Source organism: Rhipicephalus microplus, chromosome 7, assembly GCF_043290135.1.
Source record: "Rhipicephalus microplus isolate Deutch F79 chromosome 7, USDA_Rmic, whole genome shotgun sequence".
Lineage (NCBI taxonomy): Eukaryota > Metazoa > Arthropoda > Arachnida > Ixodida > Ixodidae > Rhipicephalus > Rhipicephalus microplus.
This window is the reverse complement of record NC_134706.1, coordinates 105,296,176-105,310,370: the sequence shown is the minus strand read 5'-3', so window position 1 is coordinate 105,310,370 and position 14,195 is coordinate 105,296,176. Positions and strand designations below refer to the sequence as shown.

Here is a 14,195-nt window from a genome sequence, read left to right as displayed (position 1 = left end):
AAATGACACCTGCTGTGCAGGTCCCCGTCATCGGTACGACCGCTCGTACTTTGACATCTCCAAATTTTGTCACCATTCGAAGCTTCTCCAGCGTGTCTGCCTGTGTTGTGTCAACAGCTAAAACGTTCTTAAGTGTGTCGGACCTCTTTGATTTCATTCCGTGCGATTTCCTCAAGAACAGTAGAGATAGCTTGTCTGTTCCATTTGCGAAAGCTTACGGAAGGCTCCACGGGCATGAAGAGAATGGTATGCGGCCAGCGTTCACTCCTTGCCTTCACGGTTGACGAGCTTGCTGGTGAAGACGTCTTGATTGAGCCTCCTTTTGGCCTTCCGACTCCTCACAGACACGAAGCTGCCATCTGATGAGTTGTCGCCGTCGACTGAGTAAATGTCTGTGTCTTCACTGAAGCTTCACCAAGAGCCTCGTTTCCTTGCGGAGCTTACGAATGTTGAGCTGTAGCCAGACGGGCCAGCAGTCGGCTTTTCGTCCATGGGCACGAGAGCAGGAGCATCTCTTGAGCCGTCGCTGGTGCTGACCATGAGCCTTGAGCCACACGAGGGCTTGAGGGCGCCGACATTTGACCACGTGGACCTTTAGAAGTCACCGCAGCCATCGCCACAAAGCGGCACGCAGAGAGCGTCCCAGGTATTGTAATATTCATTCCATATTAGAGATAATAGTGAAGATGAATGTGCAGTGGTTACCTGGTGTTTTTGAGGGGATATAAAGAGAACAAGATATGTGAAAATTTATTCAATTGGTAAGAGCAAGAGTGTGGTACATTGAAGATAAACGGAAAATGAAAGTCTCAGTTAACATCATCGAAGTGCATCTTTGCGTAAGCTCAAAAATTTTCACCAGGTGAGGATAATGAATGTGTTCAGTCGCTGTTTCTGTGCATTGTTCAATTTCTGCACTTTTCTTGGACTAGTACGCTAACATCCATTTCTTCGCGGTGTGCCAACAAGACGTCGCGTGAAGACATCGAGGGCTCGGCGCCCTACAAGTACGAGGTTCCTTTATCAAAGACTTGGCTAGTACGCGACCACTACGGTGGTTGGTAGCCATTGCCACGAGCCTTATGCTCATCCAAGTGCGTTAAACCACATGAGTGATACTGCAGGACACAATGAAAAGCCTGGGAGCTTACAGGTGCGCCCAAGCATCGTAAAGCCGGCATGTTTGCAAATTCACAACCGCGAAATGGCTCCAGCGAGCACAGCAGCAATTGAAGACGATGAAGCTGAGAGCAAGAAGCTTCACTTAGAAGAGAATCCTCTCGACGATAAAACGTCAACTTATTACCTAGGTGATGAAGAAGACATAGGCGAAGATGAACCATTTACGTTGGTTACTAATAAAAAGAAACGAGCAGAGGGTATCCCAGTCGTCTTTCGTCCAACAGCTGAAGGTGCTAGCTTCTGGAAAGTGAACCCCAATCGAGTGTCAGCTAAAGTAGTTTCCGCTGCTAAAGAAAAAGTGCAGTCATTCAGAACGACCAGAGATGGAAGCTTCAGTGTCAGCGTTGCTTCCTTAAGTTCAGCCAAGCGTCTTCTGATGCTCTCAAATGTAGGTGGCCTGGAAGTTAATTAAGCCTTTTATCCCAGAGTCATACTCTCGGAACGTTGGGAAAGTAAAACATGTTCCTCTGCAGTATTCAGACGAACAACTCCTAGATTACTTGAGAGATGCAGGGGTTATATCGGCGCGACGGCAAATAAAATACTACCGCCAGGAATATGGAGGAGTAACGTCGCGTCCACTTAACTCAGTGATTCTGACTTTACGAGATGACCGCCCGATTCCAGGAAGAATATACTTAGGATTCGCCAGTCACCCTGTGGAAGAATATCTTGGTCCAGCACGTCGGTGCTATAACTGCCAGCGATTCGGACACCAGGCGAAAAGTTGCCGCAACACACGCCGGTGTAAGATCTGCTCAGAAGGACACCATCATAAGGAGTGCAAGTCTGTTCGTCAGCCTGAGTGTGCAAACTGTGCAGGTAATCACGCTTCCTCATATTCAGGCTGCCCGCAAAGTAAAGCTGCTGCGAAAAGGCGTCAGCGTGAGCTCATACATGGAAGAAAACCGCGCCCCAATGAACCATCTCCAAACCTTGAGATTGTTCATCCTGTACGTGATCTACCTCAGCGGCCACCACAACAACAGCCGACAAGCACGCCAAGAGAACCGCCAAGAGAGCCGCCAAGAGAGCCGCTAAGAGCACACCCGAGAGACCACTCACGAGAAGTACCTTCAAGTAACCAATCCTGCGCGTCAAAGCTGCGAACGCCCACGCGACCTCTGCCGGAAAGTAGCAAAACCGACAGTGCCAGTGTTCGCCCCAACTACAACATCGAAACGTCACGTCATTCTCAACAGCCCTCAGAAAATCAACCATTCAATGAAGACAGTGCCTCTGCATTAGTCATGCAATTGATTCTGCCAATGCTTTTCGCAGCACTTAAGGCAATCATGTCTGCTCTACCAGAAGCAAACAACCTGCCAGAAGTAAAAGCCCTGCTGCCTCTGGAAGCACTACTGTGTCAACCGTCCGGGTCAAACCTGCGACAAGTAACATATGAATAAGCGCTACAAAGATGTCTCCATATACCAGTGGAATGCCAATGGTCTTCGAAGGAAGTGTGCTGACTTCCGTAAACTCCTTCTGCAGTATAATTTTCCAATACTTAGCATCCAAGAGGCAGGAATAAATGATGATTTCCACCTCTCCAACTACGTGATATATAAGTCATCTCGTCGAAGTGGTCCTAGCAGAGTGCAATTGTGCGTCAGAAAGGACCTACCTTCTCATCAAGTTCACTCAAGTGATTCGGACTTCCCGGAATTCGTCGCTTGCAAAGTATCCTTTGGTGAGCAGTGCGTAACAAGGATCAATTTTTACCTACAACCTTCAAGCCGCATTTCGGTGGAAGAGCTAACAAATATCTTCAACATTTCTAATTCATATACGTTTATATGCGGAGACTTTAATGCGCACAACATAATCTGGGGTAGAAATCGATGTGATGCACGTGGGAACATTGTTGAGTGTGCCGCAGACAAATGCAATTTGACAATTTTAAATGACGGCTCCCCAACTTTTCTCCGAGGGCATAATTACTCTAGTTGCATCGATGTAACCTTGTGTTCCCAAGATCTAGTGAGTGGTGTGGTATGGACAACGGATGTAGGAACACGTGGAAGTGACCGTTTTCATTCTAATAAATCACCCCTACTTGAGAAAAGGCGACACCAGACGCTACAGCAAACTGACAAACTGGAAAGCTTTTCGGTACCACCTAACAAACCAAAATAGTGAACTCACGACAGTTGAAAGCTTTACAGAATTTCCGCGAGATAATGCGAATAAATGTACAAAGAAAGTCCCGATTCCAAAAAACTATGCTGCAGTCGATGGGGAGTATGAACATCTAAGAGCCATCAGACGACGTTTAGAAAGGGCATATCGACGCAGTGGAAGTTTAGAAGCATAAAAAATGCACAAAAAATTCACAGCATATTGCGCAGACGGCTAGAAAATTTAGGTAAACGACGCTGTCGTGATTTCTGTGGCACGCTCTCTCCCCACACATCTGTTCAAAGAATTTGGCTTGTAATTCGAGCACATAGTGGCCCTGTATTACAGAGCTTCCCATTTCGTGCTCTTGCTGTAGCCTTGGACAAACCGGAAGCTGTGGTAGCAGATGCATTTCGTCAACTTATCAGTAGGCCCGCCGCATCACAATGTGCCTTATTTGATAATTCTGTCGCGTTAGCCAGCCAGAAAATTAATGCTTGCTTTTGAGCCCAGCTTCCTCAACTAGACCCTGTATTTACGTTAAGGAAGCTGCATTGTGCTATAGCATCATGTTGTCAAAAATTGGCCTCTGGATCGGACGGTATTACGTACAATATGCTAAAGAGCCTTGGGCCCACAGGCACAACTATTCTCTTAGATATTTACAATAATCTACGGACGCAAGAAATTGTACCCGAGTCTTGGAAGTCCGCTCGCATCATTCCGATCTCAAAACTGGCTAAGACGCTTTTGAACCTTGAATCCTTCCGTCCAATCAGTCTGACAAGCTGTCTACGTAAGGTAATGTAAAAAATGATTGATGCGCGAGTTCAATGGTGGTGCAACAGAACTGGTGTATTCTCCAACTACTTGACAGGTTTTAGGAAACAGAGATGCACAATGGATGCAATACTGGACTTAATAACGTATGTGGAGCATGAACGCACCTGTGGTAGTTTGACGGTCGCAGTGTTCTTGGACATCAAAAGGGCATTTGACACAGTCAGTCACACTCATGTTCTCCTGAGTATGCTGGAACTCGGACTGTCCGGCAGGTCTTTGCGGTTGGTATCCAAATTTTTATCAGGTCGTAAAATATTCATTCAGACGAGCGAAGAAAAAAGTGCAGAACTTGACGTCAGAGAGGGAGTGCCACAAGGAAGCGTACTCAGCCCTCTTCTTTTCAACTGTGTTATGGCTGCTTTAGCTAAAGGACTGCCTTCCAGATTGAAATACTTCCTATATGCAGATGATGTGTGCATTTGGTCATCTGGCACGAACACACGGTTAATTCAGATTGCATTGCAAGACGGAATAAATATTATTAACAACTTTTTAAAAGAAAGAGGAATGATTTTATCGCACGCAAAGACAGCTGTATTGCCCTTCACCCGTAAGAAGCTAAAGAACTTTAATCTCAATTTAGAAGAAGAACCACTAATGATTGTGACACAGCATCGGTTTCTCGGAGTAATACATGATAGGCAGCTATCATGGGCACCTCACATGAAAAAACTCGAAAACGAGGTGAATACGCTAGTGAACATACTCCACAGAATCGCTGGGACATCATGGGGCGGATCTGTATCATCCATGCTCGCTGTTCACAATGCTTTATTACGACATAAAGTTGCACATTCTGCAGCAGTGTTACACGGCCTTCCCGCACTTCAGAGGAGCGACTAAAAAGACCATTAGCTAGGGGACTGCGCGTCTGCATAGGTGTTCCACGAGCGACTTCCAGCAGCCTTGTCATAGCAGAGACTCGACAACCACCCTTTCCAGTCATGAGAACAATTGAAGCATGCCGCCATTTTTTTCGCTTACAGACGCAACACAAGGACCACCCATTGGCACTGGAGGTTTCACTAAGAGATAAAAGCAATGCTCATAACGATGTACAGAGTAATGTACCTATATTACCCAGAAATGAATTTTGGAGCTCTGAAATGGACTATCGTCCATGGCTGCTGGTAATACCAAGCATTGAATTTTCAGTGGATGGCATTATCAGAAAGAGAGACATGTTCATCCAAGCTGCTCAACAACTAGCGCTTTATCAGATACAAATTCGGTATCCAGGGTACATACATATTTACACAGATGGCTCAAGTACTACAACGTCTTCAACATCGATATTTGTCGTACCACAGCTCAATAATCAGGAATCGTTTAATTTATGTCGCATGACGTATCTACTACAACTGAGCTTTTCGCTATTCTGTATGCTCTAAAGTTTAAAAACTCGGTAGCAGACGCTAGAAAATGGGTACTTTTCAGTGACTCAAAGGCCGCATTAAGATCACTCTCTAGTACAAACAGGACAGTAATAAGTGATAGTATGACATACGAAGCGCTGAAGGAGCTCACCAAAGCAAATAAGGCGCAACATGAGATCAAATTCCAGTGATACCTGGCCACTGCAACAATCCTGGAAACACAGCTGCCGATGAAGCAGCCCGACAAGCACATCGTAAAGACGTTACTGTTTCTTTACAAATTTCGAAAAATGAGTTGCGTAGTATTAAAAGAATACAACTTTCAGAATGAGCAAAACTGCTTGGTTTGACCAAAGTACAAAGAGGTGCGATTTATATCACATCGATCCATTTATTGAATTCAAAATTACGCTGGCATTAGATAGAAGGATGGAAAATAATTCACCGATTGCGGCTAGGCACCGCATACAGAAAACATTTTTTGCACAGAATCGGCAGAGCTGAAACTCCCGAATGCGAATGTGGATTTATAGATGAAGACGTCTGTCACCTTCCCATAGACTGTCCACATCATGACACGCCGAGACGTCGTCCTAAGTCCAAACTGTTCGCATTGAACCGCAGACCATTTAGCATGAAAAAACTCTTGGGCCCGTGGCCAAGTGGAGTTTTACAATCCCACGCTTTAAAAGCATTAACACGTTTTTTACAAGACAGCGGGATTGCTGACAAGTATTAACAAAGAAGAAAATTTCATTGTAACACATATACTTATTATGTACAGTATCATGTGACACCCATCACGTGTGTGTTGTGAAATGAATGACGTGTCGACTATTATGTACATACGAGCGAATGCATCTTTAAAAGGACCAGACGTGTGCTTTGCTGTTTTGTGCTGGTGGACCAAATATTAACGAGGGAGATTTCCAGAGACTTTTTACATTGACTTTCGAACATTTACTTACCATTGTGATATGTGCGTATAAGTGTGTCTTTGCATATCTGTGCCCAAGTTTTCTATTTTCCATGCACTGCTTTGTATGTTTTGCTTCAAGATACGTGTTCAAGTTTCAATGAACGGCTAAGGAGTAGCCGGCGCCATAATGGTGCGCCAACATCTCCTTATATATCATATCAATAAAAAAATGAAATCCACCGGAACTGGTTTGGTTGTGACCAATTTTTTGACACACTGCGTGGATTTCACTTAAGCGTGGATTCTAATGGTGATCACCTGTAATTAGTTCCATTATGGGGTTGTTACCGCTGTGATTAACTTTCGTTCAGTTATTCTCCACAGAGCGTGTTAGTAAAAAAACAGTCTCTTCAGTAGAATTCACAGTGGTACTAACTGAAAAATCAGGTCTTAGTCTTTTGCATGACTCCAGCCCTGAAATAACACAGGAGGTGGAGTTGGGCTAGTTTTAGGGGCGAAGCTCCTTATAGCGGCACCTGTTCGTCCCCCGTAGTATGTAACAAGTATAACATTTTGACCTCTAAGGTAGTGCCGGTGAGAGCCTTCTTCTGTGCGTTGTTAAACAATAAAAAATAGTGCTCAATGTACATGTCAATGGCTGCTAATGGGGAATGAGAGACAAGAGCATTCGGCTTTTAGTTAACGCACAGGCTGCGATCACCATTAGCAGCCATTGGCATGTACATTGAGCACTATCTGACAAGAAAGGGTTGCTACGTTATACTCGCTGGGTGTAACCTCCTTAGCTTTAGAAAGATTTAGCGAGCGTTCAGCCGCAGTGCCATGAATACAATCAACTTGTATATACCATGAATGAACTCGAGGTGGTTAAAAATGGGAAGTAAATACAAAGCGCAAGCCGTAAGAAAGTAAAAGCCGAATTCTCCGCCTCTCATTTCCCATTAGCAGCCATTGGCATGTACACTGAGCACTATCTGGCTGAAAAAGTTTGCGACGTCATACTCGCTGGGCGTAACCTCCTTGGTATTCAAAAGGTTTAGCGAGCGTTCGGCCGCAGTGCCATGAATACAGTGAACTAGTATATACCATGAACTCGAGGAGGTTAAAGGTGGGAAGTGGACCCGAAGCGCAAGCCATAGGAAAATGTGCGTGTGCCACCTCTCGTTTAGTCCTTGGAATGTCCATTGGATGGCGGTGCTTCCATAAGGGGAATATATGATGAAAAGATGCGAGATGGTGGTACTTGGAGTGTTGAATAGATGGACGAACGGACACATAGACAGATGCATGGATGGACGCATGAACGGACGCAGGGGCGGCTGCATGGACGAACGCAGGGACGGACGCACGAACAGAAGCACGCATGAACGGTCACACTGACGGACGCATGGACGGTCACACTGACGGACGCATGAACGGAAGGAAGCAAGAACGAATGGAGGGACGAATTCTTTGCCCCACTCTCCATCATTCACTCCGTGGATATGCTGCCATTTTTGGGTAGTCCGCAACTGCGTAACTTCACATAAGCCCACCTTTGTATGGAATGTGCGCGAGAAAATTTGCTGCTCGTCCGCTTTGTAGAGTCGAGTTAAAGTTTGAGCGTCAAAAATAATTATCCTGGATTTCATATTGAAGCAATATTTTACAACAAAGTCTTCTGTGCTAACTGTTAATCTCTAAGAAATTCCCAGAGGTTTTCCAAAAAGGTTTTCGAAGAAGGCGTGAAGGGGTCACTAGGTGCTGAAGTAATGCTCCGCGTTTTTAAATGCGAAGAATTTCTGAATGAACTTCAGCAATATTGAGCACATCTATCTATCTATCTATCTATCTATCTATCTATCTATCTATCTATCTATCTATCTATCTATCTATCTATCTATCTATCTATCTATCTATCTATCTATCTATCTATCTATCTATCTATCTAGCCGACTACGACTTTTGGCTCTCGTAGCCTCTCCACGCAACTAGGAGTGAATGATCCTCGGCCGCCTATAGTGCTACTTGGAGTATCATGAGATCGACCCAAATGCCATGGCTGGCTTTCGACGTGGTCGATAAACGATTGATAGCGTCGTCGACCTAATCACGTTCGTTCAACATGAGAAAGGGCAGAAACGTCTTTGCGCCTTTTTGTTCCTTGACGCCACAGGAGCCTATAATAACGTTACTCATGAACCCTTCCTTGCCGCACTAGAAGAGATTGGAGTGGGCGGCCCAATGTTTAAGTGAATACGCAGCTATTTCCGAATGCAATTCATTTTAAATGTGAAGCTTTCCTTTACGAACTTCGCCGACTTTGAGCGTTTCTATCTATCTAGCCGCTCACGTTTGGGTGCTTTTGTGGTCACCCCCTTAGCTTGGCGTGAACCAAAGTTAGCACGTGAGTGTAAGATGATTTCACGAACTTGACGCACTCGTCAAGACATGAATAATGTCATATTTCAGTCGTGTACGTCGTCAAACATTTCCCGCTAAACAGTGGCACATACCCACAAGCGTGTATGTGCCACTGATATGCGTGTGTGTACCACAGGTATCTACCGCGGACAGTATCTACCGAGGAACGACGAGAACACACATGGGCAATTTTAACGCGCGCACGTTAGGAAATATACTTGACAAAGGTAGCGTCGACCTGACGAACGCAAAGAATAAATATAAGGGTCCCAGCAGGAATCGAACCCAAGCATTCTGCTTGGCAATTAGGCATTCTGCCACAGAGCTACGCCAGGTCTCGGAACTACTTTTCAAAAAGACGCTAATCTTGGGGAAACGTCAATAATGGTTGCAGTGCTAACTAGCAAATTTTATAAACAATACATGTGTACTCCTTTAATAGAGCCGTCACGTCAGGTTAATGTCAATTGTTGTTAATTGCCATGCGCTGAATTCTATTTATGTAGCAGTGCCTAGGGCCAACATCTTCGCGAGCATCAGCGCTTCAAATCAGCTTCTGGTGCTGCTAATACGCATGTTCCAGTTGGCATCGTTGCGCAAGTGCGAATAGCTGGTTTCATAAACATCTGTGAGCCGTCAACTATGTCTGTGCGTGCAACATTTGTACATTTATTTAGCGTCAATTCACGACGTGTCGCTTAATAAAAAAAACTTCAACACGGTCACCTTCCCTCCACATGCTTCGCATAACGTCGATTCCCAGGTACGTGGGACCTGCCAAATTTTTTGTGAGTACGGAGGCCGGGAACACCTCAGCACATGTCAGTTGTCGTGGCATCAGTTAGTATTGGGTAACAATTAGCGGCGTGTTGTGTGTAGTGAACTAATGCGAGTGCTACAGCTAGCGACGCTGATTGGTTCCGACAAAAGCGAACGCGGAAGAGCCGCGCACGGGAAAAAAAGGAGACTTCTTCGTTCATATGGTTCACGAGCGGAGGTTCGTTCGGGCTTGGACTCCGGCAAACGCCTGAGGCTGCAATAGAGCGTCCATTCACTAGTCTACGGGTCTTCCTTCGCGCTGCTACCGTGCACTTGAGTCATCGAGGGGACCCATTTCGAACCTCAAACATTTTCCCTCTTTAGTTAGTGTAGAAGCTAGTTGAGCGGAAAGGAAAATGACTGGCGCAGTCGACGTGGAGTGGAGAGCCTGCAGCGAGGAAGGCGCTAAATTTCGGGAAGCCAACAAGAAGCTCATCGCTTTTGGGATCTGTTTAACGTTCCAAAACCACCATATCATTATGAAAGACGCCGTAGTGGAGGAATCCGGAAGTTTTGGCAACCTCGGGTTTCTTAACGTGCACTCGTATCTGAGCACATGGGCCTATAGCATTTCCGCCTCCATCGAAAATGCAGCCGCTGTGGCCAGGACTCAATCTCGCAACCTGTGGGTCAACAGCCGGGTACCTCAGCCAGTAGGCACCCGCGACGGGGCATCACGTTATTACTAAAGTCGTCGTAGCGAGGGGCTCTTCAAATGTCATCAACCTGAGCTTCTTTGTTGTGCATGAAAATCTAAGTACTCAGACTTCAAGCCTTTTCGCTTCCATTCAAAATGCAGCCCCCGCAGCTGAGATTTGATGCCACGACCACGTCAGCCATCGGACGCCATAAACACTAGGCCACAACGATGGGTAATTAGAAAGTGCTTAACAGATGGCAGATGCATTTTGCTATGCAAACAAAATGGTAAAGCAAACGTACTACATCATTGAAAAAAAAACAGCAAGCCTGCGTGGAAAGCGCAGCACAGTCACAGTGAAAGCTAAAAAAGCGGTCTTTCAGAGCCTTTTCAAAACAATCATTGGGTAACTACTGCCAGCACACTTGCTTGATACCCACTAAAGCATTGATTGATAAATATGTGGGGTTTAACGTCCCAAAACCACCACTAAAGCATAATTAATAAACATTTTGGGGTAGTAATCTAGCACTCGCTAAGCTATTTTTCGTTATTATCCTGAGAAGCCTGGTTTCCGCTAAACACTTGCAAAGAATTTTGTGCCAATCGATCATGCAGTGGCTGTCGACGATGATGAATTATGGCTGAAGTCCATATGCGCCACAGTAATAGGGGAACAAGATCAAGCTTTTGTATTGGGTTGGAGCGTTGGAGGGCCCACTCTTTACGCTATTCCCATTGTGCAACTACTGGTGGCTCTTTAGCTGCTTTAAAGTGCTTTAGAAGTCGTATGAACGCTTTATCGACATCAAGCCTGCTTAAAGCAAGTTTGCCAGCTAGTCGCACGCACCAGCGTAGCTGAGGTAGTATACTGGGAGGGCACCCAGCGGACCCGGGTTTCAGCTCTACTGTGTCACTGATTACGGACTCTGGTGGCCGTGGCGGCGGCGGTGACGGACAGCTGCGTGTGACCAGCGTTGTGATCTCATCGCAGCTATTGCTGTAAAAAAAATATACTGCCCAAAGCAAAGAGCGCCACATCAAACCACTCTTTATTGCTCCGCGGTGCGAACCGAAACCTCCTGCTCCGTTTCCCGGTCAGCTTCCCGTGCCATCACCGCAGGATGGCAGCACCATGCGGTTCGGGCTGCAGGCCGGGGAATCGAAAGACGGAGAAAAGGAAGAAAGTGGGATGGGTGAGAGTAAGAACGCGAGAAGGTGGGGAAAAATCGGAGGTCGGCGGCTACGCTGGAATCTCGGAGCGCGCCTGTTACTTCACCTCGGACGGGCCTGCGTGCGCGCCTGACGTCTTGTACCGGCGTCTGCTGTGAGCCCGGGTATCGCCGCATGCGGACTACGTTCACTGATTGCCCGAGGAGGCAAGGTCATCATGTGCAGCCCCAGCACGTGTCACTACGGCAGTTAATTGGCTCTTCGAAACAAGAAACTTTCAATTCTCATGCTGTTTTATTTATATTCCGGGTTGTGGAAAAAAGTGTCTCGTTTATTGCTTCCGTGGAAACTAACTGTGCTATAAACAGCTCGCGGACATTATCATACCCCATTGCGAAGAACGCTTGCAATACTGAACTGTGAAATATCCGGAGCCAGATCTGGTCGGATGGGCAGTATCATGGATTTCAAGGATATGAACGAGAGTTCCGTCAATGTCACCGAGTTGGAACCGTTCGACTTTTATCAGGTAAGAAAAAGCAATCCCATGCCTAACAGCTCCATAGGCATGGGATGAATTAACCTAATTTATAAACTTTTTTTTTTGGGGGGGGGGGTGCGCATTAATGGCAATTTTCAATCGGGAAACGGTACTAACGTGACTTTACTGGTAGTGCAGAATTAAAATAAAAAATAAAAACAAGGAGCCATAAGTTTTATTATTAACGGTATTTGTACTTCCTTTTATGCTTCAATTTCTTTAGATAGATCAAAAGAAATCATGCGAAGGTGCCTGGTCCTAAAACAGGATGTATAAAAACAGTAGAGTGAATATTCATAATTTTTTAGAACTATTGTGTCAATGCATAGGTAATAGGTACATTCATTTTTTTTTGCCGAAGGTACTTGATAAAATTGGGTGTCTCTCTATGCTCCGGCTATAGATCCATATCTATTCAAATAGATTTTCCAAATTAAGAAAAAATGCCCTGCGTATATACAGATTTATACTAATAGGTAAAATATACGCAAAGAAAACAAATAGGCTCACTGCAACTAATGAATAAAACTCACTACAAATAAACGAATCTTGAACAGATTGCCTTTCACTGATTTCTTGCGTCGCTTACCTTCCTTAATCAAAGGAGGCACTATGGTAAATAAAACTTTTTGAACGGTTGTTAGGAAATCATTGACATGCAACGAAGTTTAAAAATCTTTTTATCGGCTTCGGTCTATAACTTAGCGTGCACCTTAAGTAGGAAAATTAAGAAACACCTGTTGCCGTTGCTGTTCCGGTTATTTCTTGCGTCAGATACCGGCGTTTAATTCCAATTTTCAATAGAAGCAACGTAACAAAAGAACTCTAAAACTGAACAACTATACGAGACGGCAAGAACACGGAGTTCAATAAGAGCAATACTTTGTTGCGTTTCAAATTAAACATTAAAAGGTAAAAACACACTGGCTAACCTGCAGTGTATGTCGACAACGCAGAAGATATGACTGTCGACACCGAGTTTGTCATCAAGTCTATGTCGTGTTCCGCTGTTTCTTACTGAATCTCGACTTTGCGGAAGTAAAGAAGAAAAGAGAGGGTGTACGAAGAACGCAAGTATATTTGGTTGCCGTGGTTGAGGGCTCACGCTATGTTAGAAAACCGGCTGTGAAGATGCTAATTCAGTTATGTCACTACTCTAGCAGAATCTGCTCAAGGATGTAAAAATTAAAATGGCCGAAAGTGCACGAGCTCTTCAAAGTCAAGCTTCGACGAAGAGCACAAGAACGAAGCATTAATTTGCATTTCCCAGCACCACGCCGCCGTAAAGCTGATTCCATTGCAGAGAGGGTGATTAGAGACATGAACATAATTCTGCGTTTATAGTCGGACTTCAACGGTGAGTGGAAATAAGACTTGAAGGCCGCTGTAGCACATCCAAATCGCTCCTAAACTGTGGGACTTAGATGCAGGCCCAACGATGACGTTTTTAGGAAATTAAGCTAATTTCCAGCTTATGAACAGATTGGGTTAGTTGACAACATCGTCTTCATAGAACAAAAAAAAATTTCTGGGGGAAGAACAGAAACAAGGATATCGCGAAAAAATAAAAAAAAATTCACAAGCATCATCGAATAGATATAGCCGGTGTGGAACCTGAAAACGCGGTTCTTTTGCGCAAAAGTCTCGACTCCATGCATCCGTTCACGGGTCCCTACTTCGTCAAGGAGATAGCGAGACAGCAGCAGTACATACTAAAGACAGTATATTACCAGGAACATCGCGACCAGATCGAAGAGGCGTCTCTCTCACATATATTTCCATACCTTCTCCGGAAAGATAGGAACAGGAGCCCGAGAGGATGTAGGGATCCAAAAAAATCTGTTGAGAAGAGAGAGAAAGCGAAGACGGAGAAGTTAGCGTGAGGTAGAAAAGGCCAGCAGGAATATAAACAAAAAAACTGAAAGTGAACTGCTTTCGGTAGCACTTTATGTGTAGTAAAGTAGTGTGCATTAGAAAAGAAGTAAAAGTAGTAAGACTGAGAGTTCACATATAAAAATTCCGCAAATCCCACGTACTTTGGGAATCGATGCTATGCGATGGATGCGCATCGAACTTGAACGTTTTCAATTTTTTTTTTCTTATCAGGCTAGACATTTTGAAGAGGCGCTAAATATATGTACAGATCTACGCGCAAAC

The 14,195-nt window shown here is 44.9% G+C and overlaps 1 protein-coding gene across 2 annotated transcripts in view; it reads left to right on the top strand.

Moving 5' to 3' along the window:
* The window catches only part of LOC119186547 (cardioacceleratory peptide receptor-like), a 289,051-nt gene that overhangs the window by 186,476 nt on the left and 88,380 nt on the right, over nt 1-14,195 (top strand). The window contains exon 1 of one of the 2 annotated variants that reach the window (XM_075869560.1): nt 11,618-12,026. The exons of the other annotated variant lie outside the window; for it this stretch is intronic. Within the exon in view, the coding sequence (XP_075725675.1) occupies nt 11,946-12,026 (81 nt within the window). The 5' untranslated portion in view covers nt 11,618-11,945. Of the gene's footprint in view, nt 1-11,617; nt 12,027-14,195 lie in introns of those variants that run through there. 2 annotated transcript variants of the gene reach the window in all.